The sequence below is a fragment of the Aquarana catesbeiana genome, linkage group LG10, assembly GCF_042186555.1.
Source record: "Aquarana catesbeiana isolate 2022-GZ linkage group LG10, ASM4218655v1, whole genome shotgun sequence".
NCBI lineage: Eukaryota > Metazoa > Chordata > Amphibia > Anura > Ranidae > Aquarana > Aquarana catesbeiana.
In genome coordinates, this window is record NC_133333.1 from 227423371 (window position 1) to 227442932 (window position 19562).

Below are 19562 nucleotides of genomic sequence, written 5' to 3' on the forward strand. Positions count from 1 at the left end.
AGAATTTACCTTCTTAGGGGTAGGTTTCATTTCACTTCCTGTGGTCTCCTTCTGTTTGCAAGTAGGAGTCGATTGTAAGTTGGATGTTTGAAAGTAGGGGCCTGCCCTATATACTCTGCAGAAATTGGGGCCTTAGGTGTTGGTGTTGCCACAACACTGTAAGCCCTCACAGTTACTCTTGGTGGGCGCAGGAACGGGCCCTGCTGTGAACTATTAGATCAAGAAATGTAATTACATGCCATTGTTGAACAGGGGCAGAAAAATTGGGCCTTTGGTGGTGGTGGTGGTGGTGGTGTTGCCACAACACTGTAAGCCCTCACAGTTACTCTTGGTGGGCGCAGGAATGGGCCCTGCTGTGAAATATTAGATCAAGAATTGTAATTACATGTCCCTGTTGGGGCTGAAAAATTGGGCCATAGGCACTGGTGCTGGTGCCACAACACCTCACAGATACTCTAGTTGAGCACAGCAACAAACCCTCCTGCAAAATATTGCATCAAAAATTGTAATTACACGCCCCTGTTAAACAGGGGCTGAAAAATTGGGCCTTAGCCACTGGTAGCGGCACCCAGAACCAAAAATGTTCTTACAAGCTATTAGCATGATCATTCAGGAGGAAGAGGATAATCACTCAGCATAACAGGATAGTCACTCAGCATCAGCATAAGCAGTCTTGAAGGGATCTGACTTTTCAAAAAAAAATATTCGGTTACATCAGCATCAGGTGCTTGGTAGCTGGTGGTGATCCAAGACTGATTCATTTTTATGAAGGTCAGTCGATCGACCGAGTCGGTGGACAGGCGCACCCTGTGATCGGTTACAAAGCCTCCAGCAGCACTGAATGTGCGTTCCGAAAGAACGCTGGATGCAGGACAGGCCAGTAGCTCAATTGCATACTGTGCAAGCTCTGGCCAGTGATCCATCCTCAAGACCCAATAACCCAGAGGATTTTCAGTGGGAAAGGTGTCCAAGTCAGATCTTGCCCCTAGGTATTCCTGCACCATTTAAAACAGACGCTGGCGATGGTTGCTTGAACCGATCATACCTTGGGGCTACGGACTAAAAAATTGTCTGAACGCATCGGTCAGACGGCCACCTTCTCCACCGCTCCTTCTTTAACTGACCGAAGCATCAGCAACACGTTGTCCAGGAACAGGAGTTTGTAACTTCCCAGTCTTCTGGAACGCGTTGCACAGACCTTTCTGCAAGGTTTCCCGAAGATGTTTCATCCTCTGCTCCCTCTGCGATGGCAAGATAAGGTCCACAACCTTACCCTTGTAACGTGGATCAAGGAGGGTTGCCAGCCAGTATTGATCCCTCTCCTTGATACCACGAACTCTAGGATCCTTCTGCAGGCTTTGCAGGATCAGGCCATGCAGCGTAGGTTTGCTGAGGCATTCGGTCCGGAGTCCTCTGGGTCACTAAGGACGACATCATCCGCAGCCACCCCCTCCCAGCCATGTACAAGTCCATGGGTTTCTTGGGACTGTAAATGATCCCTTTAGACTGATGATAATGCTGAGTGCCAGGCTTCACCTCCATGCTGACACAATCCTCCTCCTCCTCCTCTTCCTGTGTGATCGGCAGACACGCAGGAACACTGTCTGGATAAAGGGGGCCTTGAGAGGTACAGAATTCCTCCTCTTCCTCCCTCTGTTCTGTCTCAAGTGCCCTGTCCATTATTCCATGCAGCGTGTGCTGCAACAGGTGGACAAGAGGTAGAGTGTCACTGATGCATGCACTGTCACTGCTCACCATCCTCATGGCCTCCTCAAATGGTGACAGGACAGTTTATGCATCCCTGATCATAGCCTACTGGTGTGGGGAAAAAAAACAAGGTCCCCTGACCCTGTCCTGTTACCATAGTCACATAGGTACTCATTATTGGCCCTCTGCTGCATGTGCAGCTGCTGCAGCATGGCCAACGTTGAGTTCCACCTGGTGGGCATGTCACAGATTAGGCGGTTCTTGGGCAGGTTAAATTCCCTTTGGAGGTCAGCCAGCTGACCACTGGCATTATATGACCTGCGGAAATGCACACAGAATTTCCTGGCCTGCCTCAGGACATCCTGTAAGCCTGGGTACCTGCCCAAAAACCGCTGCACCACCTAGTAAAGGACGTGAGCCAAACAGGGCACATGAGTAAGTTGTCCCTGTCGGAGGGCGGAGAGGAGGTTGGTGCCATTGTCGCAAACCACCATACCTGCCTTAAGCTGGGATGGCATCAACCACCTCTGAACCTGCCCCTGCAGAGCTGACAGAATCTCTGCCCTAGTGTGGCTCCTGTCCCCCAAGCACACCAGCTCAAGCACCTCATGGCATCTTTTTGCCTGCGTGCTTGCATAGCCCCTTGAACGCCTACAGAGCACTTCTGGTTCCAAGGACAAATTAGCACAGGAAGAGGCCATGGAGGAAGAAGAAGAGAAGGGGTGAAGGGGAGAGGTGTGGCAGAATCACCACTAGTAGAATTTTGGAGGTGGTGATTCTGCTGTAGTGGTGGCGGAACAACCTCCAACACTACTGCACCCTGTCCTGCATCCTTCCCAGCTGCCAGAAGAGTCACCCAGTGTGCGGTGAAAGATAGGTAACGTCCCTGTCCATGCCTGCTAGACCATGAGTCAGCAGTAATATGCACCTTACTACTGACTGTCCTGTCCAGTGAGGCCAAGACATTGCCTTCCACATGCCAGTAGAGAGCCGGAATCGCCTTCCGTGAGAAAAAGTGGCGTTTGGGAACTGCACATTCCACAAACTCACGGAAGGGTGCAGAGTCTACCAACTGAAAAGGTAGCAGTTGAAGTGCTAGCAATTTAGCCAAGCCAGCATTCAACCACTGGGCATGTGGATGGCTGGAATGAACTTCTTTCGGCAGTGCAGCAGCTGCGGCAGGGAAATTTGCCTGGTACAATCTGACATCGGTGTACAGATAGCAGATTGCCCCCAAGTACTTGGCTGTGACACACCTAATTCTAAACCTTCATTCCTCTCAGTGCATGTCTCAGAGTGGACTGAAGGTATAGTGGGGTTGGAGATCCCAGCTGATGAGGAGCAAGGAGAGGTCCTCTTTGTTCTTAGGTGTGGGTCTTTTAAGTACGTTTGCCAATTAACTGCATGGCAGGTCGACATATGTCTGGTCAAGCATGCGGTGCCCAAGCGGGTGATGTTTTGGCGAGATACGTTTGAGACATATGTTGCAAATAGCAGCGGTGGGATCTGATGCACTGATTTCAAAAAAGGCCCACACCAAAGTACTTTTGAAATAATGTGTAGAGACAGCAGCTCCCTGCACATGCGGAGCTCTGTGGTGTGATGCAGTCAGTGTGCTGCCCTTAAGCTGGCCCCTGGAGGGCATCCTGCCTCGTTGGTGATGTGCCTCCTCCTCCTCCTCTCTCCTATCAGGCACCCACGTGGAGTCAGTGACCTCATCATCCCCCAAACCTAGCAGTACGCAACCTGTATAGTGTGAGGACGTGGCACCGAGGTGGTAAAGCGGTTGCAGACCAAAGGTTTCAATAAGGAGACATGAAACACATTTGGGATGCGCATACTAGGAGGAAGGTCCAACACGTAAGCCACTGGGTTAATCCTGCGAAGGATACGGAAAGGCCCAATAAACTGAGGTGCGAACTTCAGTAAGGGAACAAGAAGTCGGAGGTTGCGAGATGACAGCCAGACCTTGTTCCCAACCTGGTAGGAAGGAGTCTGTACCTATCATTAACATGATGCAAAGCTTCCTGGACTTGTGCCCAAGTGGAACAAAGTCCACGGAGATGCTCCTCTAGTGCAGGAATACTCTGCGGAACAAACAAGTCAGGCAACATGGAAGGTTGGAAACCATAATTCGCCATAAATAGAGACAATCGGGAAGCAGAATTCAAGGCACTGTTGTGAGCAAACTCTGCCCATGGTAATAGGTCTGATCAGTTGTTGTGATGGTGAGAAATATGGCAAAGTAGGAATTGCTCCAAGGACTGATTGGCTCGTTCTGCGGCCCCATTAGACTGCGGGTGATATACAGAGGAGAAAGCAAGCTAAATTCCCAGCTGTGCACAAAGGCTCGCCAGAACCAGGACACAAACTGACTACCCCTGTCTGAGATAATCACCTTGGGTAGCCCATGTAAGCGAAAAATCTCCCAAGCAAAAATGGAAGTCAGTTCCTTAGAAGTGGGCAACTTCTAAAGTGGAATACAATGACACATCTTTGAGAACCGGTCAACCACCATAAGGATAACTGTGTTGCCTTTGGAGTTGGGCAACTCCACAATGAAATCCATAGACAGGTGGGTCCAGGGCCTCTCTCTATTGGGTATGGGTTGTAGGAGGCCCACTGGAAGGTGTCATGGAGTCTTACTTTGAGCACACACGGAACAGGAAGCTACAAAGGCAGTTACATCAGCACGTAGACTAGGCCACCAGAATTGTTGGGAAATGGCCCAAACGAGTTGATTCTTACCAGGGTGGCCAGCTGCCGTGGGAGAATGGTAAGTCTGGAGCACGGCAGTACTGAGACACTCTGGGACAAAGCAGCGATCACAAGGTTTCTGAGGAGGAGCTTTGACCTGAGCAGCAAGAATTTTGTCACCCAAAGGACAAGCAAGACAGGTGCGAACCGTAGCCAGAATACGATCGGGAGGAATCATAGGAACTGGAACCGACTCCAGCTTGGAAGTGGAGGGAAATTGTCATGACAAGGCATCAGCCCTTACATTCTTAGTACCGGGTAAGAATGAGACAAAGTAATTGAAACTTGACAAGAAAAGAGCCCATCATGCCCTTCTGGGAGAGAGGCATTTAGCCTCAGACAAGAATGTGAGATTCTTATGGCCAGTAAGAATGAGAACCGGCACAGTGGTACCTTTGAGGAGATGTCTCCATTCTTTCAGGGCTAAAATGATTTCCAACAGCTCTCTGTCACCAATCTCGTAATTGCACTCTGCAGGTGACAATTTCTTGGAAAAGTAGCCACAAGGATGCATAGCACTCTCAGAGGTAGAACGTTGAGACAGAAGGACGCAAACACCAGTCTCAGAAGCTTCAACACCAAGGATAAAAGGTAACGTAGGATCAGGATGTGCCGACACAGGAGCAGAAACAAAGGCATCCTTGAGACTTTCAAAGGCCTTAATGGACTCCGGAGACCAACTCTGTGGGTTACCGTTTGTTCTGGTCATATTGGTCAGGGGCTTGATCAGAGACGAGAAGTTACGAATAAACTTCTGATAATAGTTGGCAAAACCCAGGAAACACTGCAGAGTATGTAAACCCATGGGTCGAGGCCACTGTAGGACTGCCGAAAGTTTCTCTGGGTCCATCGAAGCAGTGGAAATAACAGCCCAGGTGTCAGAGAGGTTACCTGGTTGGGCGCCGGTGCGCGCCGGGGCGCATTGGTGCTCGTGTCTCCATGCGTGCTAGGGCGCGTGTTCCAGAGGGCGCTGGCGTGTCTGGTCTGACCAGCCGTGGCGTGCAGGGTGGCATCCGGGCGGATTTTATTGTTCATATGATTTAATATTTTAACAACAAATTGACATTTTGGTTCCCCATTTCCCCACAAGAGATGATTGGAACGCATAGAAGCCATCAGAAAGAGGCTTGGAACGCACGCGGGGCCGCCATTTTGGCGACACCCGGAAGTGCGAGTAAACAAGGGGCACATGCCGGATTCTCATCAAAGGGGGTCTTGGTGGGTATATAAGTAAGTATGGCAGCGGTGGTAGAGTACCCCAGAGGAAGTCTAATGAGACGAAACGCGTCGGAAGACTCCACTGCCTGCCATTAATTTTAATTCAAGCGCTTTTTTTATCATGGAACATGTAAGTTTTCTACCACAATAAATTTTATTTCTTTTAAACGGTATTACACTATGTGGCCCCCTTTTTTACTATCTATGAGCCACTACGAAATTTGGTCAAGCACGGAAGAAGTCTGATAGGAGCTTTGGACACAGCATCCGGATTCCGTATTGGTCTAGCGTGACATCTCACTATATTGCCCGGTGGCAACACAAGCTTTTCTGACTCAAGGGATATATATCTCTGTGAGTCCAACGGTTCCGGTAAGCCTCCATCAGTGTCTACCATCTCTTTTTATTCTATGTGACGTGGGGATATCATCACCCATTTTGGACTTCTACAGCTTCTATATAAATTAGACACTTATAGAGACTCTTTCCAGTACCATTTAGAATATATAGAGTTATGAATCAAATGGCCATATATATATTCTCTTTGTTGTTTTTCTGCCTACTGTCCCATTTGATTTAGCTATGGAATGTACAGACATCACCATTGGAATCTGAGCTTTTATTGGTTTTTAGATTTCCTTAGAGGTGAATATACATTCATCTGAAACCTCTATGGTAGTACTTTTTAGATCTATGGTGGTCATAGTTGGATATTATGCCTTTTGAGATTCTGTTCAATATTAGCGCTACACTATTTATATCCATATTTCTTACAAATTTCCTTTTTGTGTGTGAGCTGCTTTGACAGAGCAAGCGCGGTGTTTCTTGATTTTATCCTTGAGACTTTCAAAGGCCTTAATGGACTCCGGAGACCAACTCTGTGGGTTACCGTTCGTTCTGGTCATATTGGTCAGGGGCTTGATCAGAGACGAGAAGTTACGAATAAACTTCTGATAATAGTTGGCAAAACCCAGGAAACACTGCAGAGTATGTAAACCCATGGGTCGAGGCCACTGTAGGACTGCCGAAAGTTTCTCTGGGTCCATCGAAGCAGTGGAAATAACAGCCCAGGTGTCAGAGAGGTTACCTGGTTGGGCGCCGGTGCGCGCCGGGGCGCATTGGTGCTCGTGTCTCCATGCGTGCTAGGGCGCGTGTTCCAGAGGGCGCTGGCGTGTCTGGTCTGACCAGCCGTGGCGTGCAGGGTGGCATCCGGGCGGATTTTATTGTTCATATGATTTAATATTTTAACAACAAATTGACATTTTGGTTCCCCATTTCCCCACAAGAGATGATTGGAACGCATAGAAGCCATCAGAAAGAGGCTTGGAACGCACGAGGGGCCGCCATTTTGGCGACACCCGGAAGTGCGAGTAAACAAGGGGCACATGCCGGATTCTCATCAAAGGGGGTCTTGGTGGGTATATAAGTAAGTATGGCAGCGGTGGTAGAGTACCCCAGAGGAAGTCTAATGAGACGAAACGCGTCGGAAGACTCCACTGCCTGCCATTAATTTTAATTCAAGCGCTTTTTTTATCATGGAACATGTAAGTTTTCTACCACAATAAATTTTATTTCTTTTAAACGGTATTACACTATGTGGCCCCCTTTTTTACTTTCTATGAGCCACTACGAAATTTGGTCAAGCACGGAAGAAGTCTGATAGGAGCTTTGGACACAGCATCCGGATTCCGTATTGGTCTAGCGTGACATCTCACTATATTGCCCGGTGGCAACACAAGCTTTTCTGACTCAAGGGATATATATCTCTGTGAGTCCAACGGTTCCGGTAAGCCTCCATCAGTGTCTACCATCTCTTTTTATTCTATGTGACGTGGGGATATCATCACCCATTTTGGACTTCTACAGCTTCTATATAAATTAGACACTTATAGAGACTCTTTCCAGTACCATTTAGAATATATAGAGTTATGAATCAAATGGCCATATATATATTCTCTTTGTTGTTTTTCTGCCTACTGTCCCATTTGATTTAGCTATGGAATGTACAGACATCACCATTGGAATCTGAGCTTTTATTGGTTTTTAGATTTCCTTAGAGGTGAATATACATTCATCTGAAACCTCTATGGTAGTACTTGTTAGATCTATGGTGGTCATAGTTGGATATTATGCCTTTTGAGATTCTGTTCAATATTAGCGCTACACTATTTATATCCATATTTCTTACAAATTTCCTTTTTGTGTGTGAGCTGCTTTGACAGAGCAAGCGCGGTGTTTCTTGATTTTATCCTTGAGACTTTCAAAGGCCTTAATGGACTCCGGAGACCAACTCTGTGGGTTACCGTTCGTTCTGGTCATATTGGTCAGGGGCTTGATCAGAGACGAGAAGTTACGAATAAACTTCTGATAATAGTTGGCAAAACCCAGGAAACACTGCAGAGTATGTAAACCCATGGGTCGAGGCCACTGTAGGACTGCCGAAAGTTTCTCTGGGTCCATCGAAGCAGTGGAAATAACAGCCCAGGTGTCAGAGAGGTTACCTGGTTGGGCGCCGGTGCGCGCCGGGGCGCATTGGTGCTCGTGTCTCCATGCGTGCTAGGGCGCGTGTTCCAGAGGGCGCTGGCGTGTCTGGTCTGACCAGCCGTGGCGTGCAGGGTGGCATCCGGGCGGATGTGCGTACGCGCGTTCGCGCTAACGTTCGCCTATGGGCGTTACCGCAGGCGTGCCCGGTGGCGTTGGCGTGCACGCCGGCGTCGGGAGCGCGCTCGGGCGTGTGCGGGGGCGCGCATCGCTTTGGCGAATCGGCGTACGCACGTGCGTGGCGTTTTGGCGCCAATCAGCCTATTTAAGTCTGCCTCTGTCCCTGTTCGGTGCTGCCTGATCAACAGCTCTGTGTCTTGTTCCTGTGATCCTCTCTGTGTTCCTGTGTTCCTGAAGTTTGACCCGTTGTGACCCGGCTTGTCTTTGGACCTCCCTTGATTGCTGCCTGAACCCGACCCCGGCTTGTTTGACCTTGTTACTGCCTGCTCCTCTTGTACCGTTGCTGCCAGCCTGCTGCCGACCTCTGCCTGTGTGTGACCACCCTGATAAGCTCCTGCTCAGCATCAGTTCCAGCCTACCTGAAGCTCTACCAGTTGCTTGTAAAACCACCCTGCTCCAGGACTCCACAGCAGGCCCTCATACCACTCCGCATTCGTGGGCTTCCTGTTTACTCTATCAGGGGCCCCGAATCGGATACGTAAGGGAGCCTACCCTCTGCCCAAGCGGACTCACCTGTCTGGTAAGTGTGGGACCTGACAGTATCAGGCAGCCATGACTGAGTCCGGGCAGGGGGCCTCCCCCATGGATGAACTTTGTAGGCACCTCGCGGGCCTCACCCAAGCCGTCAAAAGTCTACAGGAGGGCTACACCAGACTGGAAGGACAGGTCCAGGCCCTCTCAGCCTCCCCTTCGGGAACAGCACCTGCTAATCCTGCCTCAGCTCCCTCTGTAGTAATGCTCCCACCAGAGCCCAGGGTGCCTACACCCGAAAAATTCTCCGGAGATCGTTGCAAGTTCCGGGCATTCTGCAACGCATGCGAACTTTATTTTGCTCTACAACCCCGTACGTTTTCCCTGGAAGCCACCAAAGTGGGGTTCGTCATATCTCTGCTGTCCGGCGAGCCTCAGACCTGGGCCCACCACCTGCTTGAGCAAAAGGCCAGATCCTTGGATTCCTTAAATGACTTTTTCATAGCAATGTCCCAGTTGTACGAGGATCCCCAGTTAACAGCCACAGCAGAAGCCGCCTTGCACTTCCTTCAACAAGGCCGCAGAGCGGCCGAAGATTACGCTGTAGAGTTTAGGCGTTGGAGCTCTGATACGGAGTGGAATGACACGGCTTTGCGTCACCAATACCGGCTGGGGTTGTCGGACCCTCTTAAGGACGAATTGGCACGGGTAGGGATACCTCAGACACTAGAGGAGCTTATCAACTTGTCAATCCAAATTGACCGCCGCCTCAGAGAAAGACGTTCTGAGAGGTCTGTTGGCCATCCACGCCTCACTTGGATGTTACCCAGGGCCCCCAGTGTCCCAAACCAAGCTCCACCTGTCCCGTCTGTTCCAACCCAGGAGGCTCCTGAGCCCATGCAGCTGGGACTGCTCCGTCCCTCTCTGACCCCAGAAGAGAAGACACGCAGACGCACTCTCAACCTGTGCCTGTACTGCGGAGAGTCTGGACATTTTGCAAGGGCATGTCCCAATAAGAGACGTAAGTGTTTACCGTCCTCTTCGTTGTGTGCACCTGTTTTACCTAGATCCGGTAACCACTTAACACTTTCCGTTATATTACAGTTACCTGGAAGGAACATCCCAGTACCGGTCATCATTGATTCGGGAGCATGTAGCGGATTCATTGACTGGACCTTCATTAAAAACCATCATATTCCTACTCAAACCAAGGCTCAGGGATTAGCAGTTTTCTTAGCGGATGGCTCCACTCTCAGCTCCGGCCCTGTTACCCAGGAAACTGTTCCTCTACTGGCCACCATTGGCCCGGAACACCAGGAACTTTTACGCTTGGATGTCATCTCCTCTCCCCTCTTCCCAATTATCTTAGGAATGCCTTGGCTACAGGCTCACAATCCTAGTGTCAACTGGTCCACGGGCAAAATCCAGTTTTCATCTGAATATTGCAAGCAACACTGTTTACAAGGAACCCCTATGGCTTCCTCTCAATGCCTGTACCTAGACTCAGAAATCAAGTCTTACCAAAATCTCCCTGAACCTTACCAAGATTTCCTGGATGTGTTTAGCAAAAAGGGGGCAGAAACTCTTCCAGTACACAGACCCTATGATTGCCCGATAGAACTCTTACCAGGAACCGAAGTTCCTTTAGGGAGGATTTTTCCCTTAACTGAGCAGGAGCTGGGCACTTTGAAAGTCTATATAGACGAAAACCTAAAGAAAGGATTCATTCGTCCCTCCACTTCTCCAACAGGTGCAGGCATCTTTTTCGTAGAGAAGAAGGATCACTCCTTACGTCCTTGCATCGATTACTGGGAGCTCAATAAAATTACTGTAAAAAACAGATACCCACTACCTCTGGTTCCTGAATTGTTTCAGAGATTAGGATCTGCTACCGTCTTCACCAAGTTGGACCTCCGTGGAGCCTACAATTTAATCCGCATAAGAGAGGGGAACGAATGGAAGACGGCCTTTCGTACTCGATTTGGGCACTACGAGTACCTCGTCATGCCCTTTGGTCTGTGCAACGCGCCGGCCACATTCCAGCACTTCGTCAATGATGTCTTTTGGGACTTTCTGGACCTATATGTCATCGTTTATCTAGACGATATCCTGGTTTTCTCTGCTTCCAGACTGACCACCGCAAACATGTACGAAATGCACTTACCCGGCTTAGACAACATGGGCTTTATGCCAAACTCGAAAAATGCGAGTTCGAGCGCCAATCCATCCAGTTCCTAGGCTTGGTCATTTCCCCTGACGGTATCAAGATGGATCCGCAAAAAGTATCCGCTATCTTGGATTGGCCTGCACCTATAGACAAGAAGGGAGTACAGCGCTTTATTGGCTTTGCTAATTTCTATAGGAAATTCATTAAAGGATTCTCTTCAATTATCACTCCCATTATGGAACTTATCAAACAAGGAACCCGGTTCTGCTGGACCCCCAAGGCGCAAGTGGCCTTTGAAAGACTCAAAGCTCTGTTTACGTCAGCCACTATCCTCAAACATCCCAACCCTGCCTTATCTTTCGTCCTGGAAGTAGATGCTTCCGAAGTCGCGGTTGGAGCCGTACTCTCACAAAGACAAGGTGCCAAAGCACTCCTGTACCCTGTGGGATTTTTCTCACGTAAACTCTCCCCTTCCGAGAGAAATTATGATGTGGGAGATCGGGAACTTCTAGCCATTAAAGCAGCTCTGGAGGAATGGCGCTATCTCCTGGAAGGTGCAGCTCATCCCATTTTGGTCTACACGGACCATAAAAACCTAGAATACTGAAGGACAGCCAAGAGACTGAAACCCCGGCAGGCCAGATGGGCATTTTTTTTTTCCCGATTTATTTTTCATATTACCTACAGACCCGGATCCAAGAATGTCAAATCCGACGCCCTTTCCCGAATGTTTCTTGATTCAGAGAAGACCCTGTCTCCAGACACCATTCTCCCCTCTGGGAATTTCCTGATCTTACAGGAGGATCTAATCTCTCAGATCAGACGATCCTCTATGGGAATGTCACCACCTGCTGAAGCTTGTACCAAAGATGGTCTGTTCTGGTATAAAAATAAAATTGTGGTCCCTGAGGAGCTAAAGGTACGAGTATTAAGCTTATGCCATGATCACAAACTGGCCGGTCACTTCGGCACACGGAAGACAATTGATCTTGTCCAACGCACCTTTTGGTGGCCCCACCTGACCAAGGATTGCAAGGAATATGTTGAGTCCTGTAATACTTGCGCCAGAAGCAAGAGTAGCCGGGCAAGAGCTTGGGGTCTGTTGAGACCATTACTAGTCCCAGAGAGACCATGGGCCATGATTTCAATGGACTTTATTGTCGAACTCCCTCCATCAGAAGGTTTTTCTTCCATTTTCGTTGTTGTAGACAGGCTGTCTAAAATGGCTCATTTCCTCCCCATGAAGGGCACCCCTTCGGCTATGGAGACTGCTACCATCTTTATTAAGGAGATCATCAGACTGCATGGAGTACCAACCAATATAGTTTCTGACAGAGGCGTCCAGTTTACCTCCAGATTCTGGAAAGCCCTTTGTGGCGCCCTGGAAATCAAGTTATCATTCTCTTTGGCCTATCATCCCCAGTCAAATGGACAAACCGAGAGGACGAATCAAACCTTAGAGCAGTACCTCCGCTGTTTCTCTGCATTCTCCCAGGATGACTGGGCTTCCCTGCTTCCCATCGCGGAGTTCTCTTACAACAACTCACTACACTCAGCTACCAATCAGTCACCGTTTTATGCCAACTATGGTTTCCACCCATCCTTCTTGCCTGGATCTATTCCCGAATGCCCTGTTCCTGCAGTATCCAAAACTTTGGACTTTTTCTCAAACAATAACAAATTGCTGCAGGATACCATGACTAAAGCTCAAGAAGATTATAAGAGAATTTTTGACAGGAAGAGACGGGGAGAACTTGTTCTGGAACCGGGCAATTCTGTCTGGTTATCTACTGCTAACCTTAAGTTGGCCTGTCCGTCCAAAAAACTGGGTCCTAAATATTTGGGTCCTTTTCCGATTAAAAGAAAAGTCAACAATGTGGCATATGAACTTGACCTTCCTAACTCCCTGAGGATACACCCAGTCTTCCACGTGTCCCTCTTGAAGCCGGTTACCCCAACTCTTTTTCTGGCCGTAGTATTGGGCCACCCAAACCTATCTTGGTTAACGGCGAGGAGGAGTTCAAGGTGGAGGCAATTTTAGATTGCAGAAGAAGACGCAATCAGATTCAATATCTGGTGAAATGGCGGGGCTATGGACCCGAAGACAATTCATGGGAGCCAGAAAGTAACCTACATGCCAGAGAACTTCTTCAGTCTTTTAAAACTTCTCATGCCACAAAGATGGCCCAGCTGGGCATCCGGAGTCTGCCCTTGAGGAGGGGGCACTGTCAGAGAGGTTACCTGGTTGGGCGCCGGTGCGCGCCGGGGCGCGTTGGTGCTCGTGTCTCCGTGCGTGCTAGGGCGCGTGTTCCAGAGGGCGCTGGCGTGTCTGGTCTGACCAGCCGTGGCATGCAGGGTGGCGTCCGGGCGGATGTGCGTACGCGCGTTCGCGCTGACGCACGTCCGCGCTAGCGCGCGTTCGCCTATGGGCGTTACCGCAGGCGTGCCCGGTAGCGTTGGCGTGCACGCCGGCGTCGGGAGCGTGCTCGGGCGTGTGCGGGGGCGTGCAGTGCTTTGGCGAATCGGCGTACGCACGTGCGCAGCGTTTTGGCGCCAATCAGCCTATTTAAGTCTGCCTCTGTCCCTGTTCGGTGCTGCCTGATCAACAGCTCTGTGTCTTGTTCCTGTGATCCTCTCTGTGTTCCTGTGTTCCTGAAGTTTGACCCGTTGTGACCCGGCTTGTCTTTGGACCTCCCTTGATTGCTGCCTGAACCCAACCCCGGCTTGTTTGACCTTGTTACTGCCTGCTCCTCTTGTACCGTTGCTGCCAGCCTGCTGCCGACCTCTGCCTGTGTGTGACCACCCTGATAAGCTCCTGCTCAGCATCAGTTCCAGCCTACCTGAAGCTCTACCAGTTGCTTGTAAAACCACCCTGCTCCAGGACTCCACAGCAGGCCCTCATACCACTCCGCATTCGTGGGCTTCCTGTTTACTCTATCAGGGGCCCCGAATCGGATACGTAAGGGAGCCTACCCTCTGCCCAAGCGGACTCACCTGTCTGGTAAGTGTGGGACCTGACACCAGGAATTTAACCTGTTCCCGATGGAACTCATACTTCTCCAGTTTACAATAGAGATTGTTCTCTCTTAACTTCCAAAGCACATGACAGACATCTGTGTGGTGGCTCTCCAGGGACTTGGAAAATATGAGGATATCATCGAGATAAACCACCACACATAACTGCAACAAATCTCGGAGGACATCGTTAATAAATTCCTGGAAAACTGCTGGGGTTGTCACAAAGGCCAAAAGGCATTACAAGGTACTCATAATGGCCTGTTCTGGTATTAAACGCAGTTTTCCACTCGTCGCCCTCCTTAATCCTCACGAGATTGTAAGCCCCTCTCAGATCATGCTTAGTGAAAACCGTTGCTCCCTTGAGGCGGTCAAATAACTCTGTAATCAACGGGATCGGGTAGGAATTCTTAATCGTGAAACGATTGAGACCCCTATAATCAATACAAGGTATCAGTTCACTGTTCTTCTTTTTCACAAAGAAGAAACCAGCACCAGCAGGAAACAAGGATTTGCGGATGAAATCCCGAGAAAGTGCGTCTGCAACATACTCCTCCATGGCTTTATCCTCCAAGACCGACAAAGGGTAAACCTGGCCACGAGGGGGAGTGGCACCAGGTTGAAGGTCAATTGCGCAATCATACAGCCGGTGTGGAGGCAAACTACCAGCTTGACCTTTGTCAAAGACATCACTAAAATCACGGTACTACTCTGGCAGGAGGAGAGAGTGAAGAGGTACACAGGACCTTGGCTACCTTCCGGAAGCATATTTCACTGCATTGTGGTGACCAGGAGAGAACCTTAGCACGGAGCCAATCAAAAGAGGGGTTGTGCCTCTGTAACCAAGGATAACCAATAACCAGCGGAAACTTAGGAGAGGAAATCACTTGGAATTGGATTATCTCATGGTGAAGAGCCCCTACGGCCATGGACAACGGAACCGTCTCATGAGTCACATGGGCAGGTTGTAGAGGTCTCCCAACAAGAGCCTCAATGGCAAGTGGAGTGTCACGCAGCTGCAGTGGAATTGAGTGCTTTGATACAAAGGCAGCATCAATGAGCAGGCCTGCAGCCCCAGAGTCGATTAGAGCCTGTATCTTGATAGACGACTTAGCCCAAGAAAGGGTGACCAAAAACAGGGGCTTATCCTTCTGGATAACTGGGGATGAAACAACGCCACCTAAGGTCTGTCCATGACAGGACCTCAAGGTTCGGGTGTTCCCAGGACGGGTAGGACTAGAGTTCAAAAAGTGACCTGCCTAGCCACAATAAAGGCACAATCTCTCCCTCCTCCTAAAGGTTCTCTCAACCACAGAGAGACGCGTGAAGCCCAAGTGCATGGGTTCATCTTCACTGACCGACTCGGTACCAGGAGGCATGGGAGGTGAGGGAGGCACGGGTGGGACTGTAAAGCTTGGAGGCAAATGTACAGGAGGCTTCTGCAAGCGCTCCTTAAAAGAAAGTCTTTCTCTGAGTCTGGAGTCAATGAGGATGGCAAACGAGATCAAGCTCTCCAGCTCAGTTGGTATATCTCGGGCTGCTATCTCATCCTTGATGGAATCCGAGAGACCATGAGAAAAAGTAGCCATGAGGGCCTCATTGTTCCAAGCAAAATCTGCTGCCAGAGTACGGAACTCAATGGCGTAGTCGGCAACAGTTCACATACTCTGTTTGATGGACATGAGGCACTTGGCAGCAGAAGCAGAGCGTGCGGGAAAGTCAAATGCCCTTTTAAAGGAGGCCACTAACTCAGGGTAACTCAAGACAACAGGTTTTTGCGTCTCCCATAGAGGGTTAGCTCAGGCCAAGTCTCTCTCAGAAAGCAAAGATATCACAAACCCTACTTTGTGTCTGTCCGTGGGAAACGCCTGGGGCAGCATCTCAAAGTATATCTCAACTTGGTTGAGAAACCCTCTGCATTGAACTGGATCACCCCTAAATCGCTGGGGAAGTGGGGCGGAAGCAGACATACCTCTTATAGAGGTAATACTTGAGGCGGGTGCCTGCACATATATTGGTGCAGCAGCAGGGATTAAACCTTTATTGGGTAATAAATGGTGGGTAAAAAAACCAAACTAACCAGCGTCACCCGTAACACTTATATGGTAATCACTGGTGAAAGGGTTAACTAGGGGGAAATCAGGGGGTTAAAACCTTTATTGGGTAGTATATGGTACCTGACGTTATAAAAAGCTGACGGTGAACCTAAATAACTAACTGGCTACCTAGCGTCACATGTGACACTTATACGGCGATCAGAAAAATGATCGCTTAGTGACACTGGCAACAGGGGGTGAAAGAGTTAACTGGGAGGCAATCAAGGGGTTAAACCTTTATTAGGGGAGTTAGGGGTACCCTAGACTTAAAGGGGCCTACCACTAACTGCCCTAACACTTATAACAGTCACAAATTACACCAATGCAGTGATCAGTAAAAAAAATAAAAATTGCTATTGGTGTCACTGTGACAGGGGGTGACATAGGGTTGCAACCTGTCCAGGATTCACCCGGACAGTTCGGGTTTTGAATCATGTGTCCGGGTTTCAGACCACCTGAAACCCGGACACATTATTCAGACCAGACTCTGGCTTCCCAGCAGGGTTGCTGTCTGTAGTTGTCTAAGCCAAGAGTGTAATGTGTTCTTAGTGTTCCCCCTTAAATCAGGGGTCCCAGAGCATCCCTTAGGTCAGAGTCCCTGAAATTCTCCCTTACATTAGTCTGCAGAGTCCCCCCTAACAGTGTAAGGTAACTCTGCAAGTTCAGATGTAAAAGGGGAACTCTGCGGATTCAGGTTTAAAAGGGGAACTCTGTGGACTCTGATGTAAGAGGGGACTCTTGTGATTAACTTCATATGATTATAAATGTTATTTAATCACATAATATATGTACTGCATAGTATATGCTGTAAAAAAAAAATAAATAAAAAAATTGATGTGCGCCGCTAAATTGTTTGGGTTTGACTTGAAGAAAAGGTGGCAACCCTAGGGTCACAGGGGGTGCGGGGGGGGGGGGGGGGTTATGTGCCTATGTGTACTGGTGTTAGTGTGCTGTTGGTGCAACTCACATTGATGTCTTCTCTACTCAGGATCCGGAACGAAAAGGCTCCACGAGGAGAGATGACATCACTTTCTCTGCTTCTGTTTACATTTCAGAAGCAGAGGAAGCTTCTCATTCGTCAGGAGCGATCGTGAGGGAGAGGCCATGAATCAGTGGTCTCCCCCTCAGGACAGATCGCTCCTAAAAACGATGCCGACTGTCTTGGGCACCGGGGGGCGGCACAATCGTGCCCCCCACCCGCGGGAGGGGAGTAACGTACCCATATGTTACTCTGCCTGCCCGTGCCATTCTGCTGCAGTATATCTGCGTGAGGTGGTCGGCAAGTGGTTAAGCTGTGGTAATTGGATTTGGGAGTGAAAAATAGAAGAGAGCAGAGAAACGCTGCTAAACACTAACGCAGCATGTAAGGGGGAATCCTGCAAACTCTGATGTAAAGAGGAACTCTGTGTGCATTAACACCATTAACGTCAATACAAACGTGTTTTTCCTGATGTCGGTACTGGCTTTGCAGATTTTTTTTTTTAACGCCTTGTGTGCATGAGGCCTTAAAGTCACAGAGACTTTAAAGTAGTTCCTGTACTACTTTGGTAAGATTTTCATGCAACATGTAAACTCTCAAAATTCGCATGAAAGTTGCACTGGATCATATACATGTGTCTGCGACTTTGTAGAGCATATGCAGTCACATGGTCTAAGCCAAAGTTGCAACAAAGTCACACTCATCCAATGTGGCATAAAAGTCGCATCAAGTCACAAAGTCGCAGTGGAAATCACACAATTTTGAAGTTGCACAAGTGTCAATTGAGCCTAAATGATCAGAACAGATGAAGAGCAAAGTGGCTGTTTCTCTGCAAATAGCCCTCTCACCCCTTTATACTCTCCTTACCCTCTCTCTCTCTCTCCATCAGCATCTTCCTCATCTGGTGCTTTCATATATGGAGGATAATGTGACATATAAGGCTTGACCTAGCAGGAAATCCCAGAACCATATTATATGTTGGTTGGAAACAACTTTTTAAAGCTATTTTCATCTAGCAGTGTCATTAAATGCCGAATGTGATGAAAATGTGAAATCTCTTTTTTTGGCAGTGAAATTAGTTTTGGGTAAGATAACATCTGAATCTCTAATATTCCTCCAGGTCGAGCTGAGGGTACATTTTTGATTGACATCAGCATTGGTTCCTCCATTCACCAACTTTATTCCGCCTCCAAATTCTTCAAAAAAATAGTCATATTAAAATTCCAAGAGAGATGTATCATGGAACTGAACAGATGGCTATATGACCGTACCGGAGCATATGATTGGTCGCATACATCATCAGCTGCAGCTGAGTTAGAAGGAACGAGGTGACTTGTCCCCTTCCTGATTTTTGCATTTTAGGTTGCAGAAGATTGTTTCTTTAAAGGCAACTTCTATTGCTTTTGAGTATATTTAATTTATTAAGTTGTTTGTATTTTAACTTTTTTTCATGTTTTTAGTCAGGCAACTTTGAAATATTGTATTTCAAAAGTTCAAATCTATGTTTTCATCCAGCAGATGGAGCTCTCAGCTCTTTATAATGTTTTTAATCAGGCTCTCCTCATCTACTGTGCTGAAAAAGCCTATTCACATTATTTAAAGTAGAAGCCCAGTCAAATCTAAACTTAACCCTGCTCTCACCCCCATTCTAAGCCCTATACTATCTACCCTGTAAAGGAAGGATGTCTATGCTTACCTATTCTGAGGGCCTTCTGGTCCGAACCGACTATGGATGCCCCATAGTAAGCCTATGGGTGAAGAGTAATCACTGCTCAAGGTCAGTTTACACCTGTACCACTTCCACTGCACACTACCAGGTGCTGGCCCTGTCCATTACAGGCTTCACAGTAGAGGAAAAGGGTCTGGTCAGCCGCACATCTGATAAAATCACCTTAATTTAGAAATATTCTGAAATAGACACTCCCCAATGTACAATTGAGGAAAAATAGCACTAGCTGGTGTGCCATTTCCTCTCAATTGTACATTGCGGAGTGTCTATTCAGAATATGTTTAAATTAAGGTGATTTTATCGGATGTGTGGCCGACCACACCCTTTTTCTCTATTGTGAAGCCCATAACGAATAGGGCCAGCACCTGCATAGTTGCCAACAGTCTCGATTTTCCAGGGACAATCCTGATTTTGGGACCCTCGTCCCGATTGGAGGCTGTCCCGAATCGGGATTTCCATCAGGAAAATCGGGAATGCTGTTTTTTAAATTTTTGGAGCAGCTGGCTCCAGCAAAATGGCCGCCGGTGCCGCCGCTAGATCTTCACCCTAGTGTTCAGTGGAGAGAGAAAGGGGGCACGATCCGTGCAGCCAATGAATCGGGTCCTTTAGCTACATGGATCGGCCCCTCCCCTCTCCACTGAACACACGGCGCCAGTATCTTGCCGAGAAAGTTCCCCAGCTATTCAGCTCGGCTATTTCTGT

The 19562-nt window shown here is 48.5% G+C and overlaps 1 protein-coding gene across 1 annotated transcript in view; it reads left to right on the forward strand.

The window, feature by feature from the left end:
• LOC141111249 (indolethylamine N-methyltransferase-like) overlaps positions 1 to 19562 on the forward strand; it is a 74973-nt gene that overhangs the window by 21067 nt on the left and 34344 nt on the right. The window contains exon 2 of the mRNA XM_073603392.1: positions 18252 to 18459. Coding sequence (XP_073459493.1) covers positions 18252 to 18459 — 208 coding nt within the window. The remainder of the gene's footprint in view (positions 1 to 18251; positions 18460 to 19562) is intronic.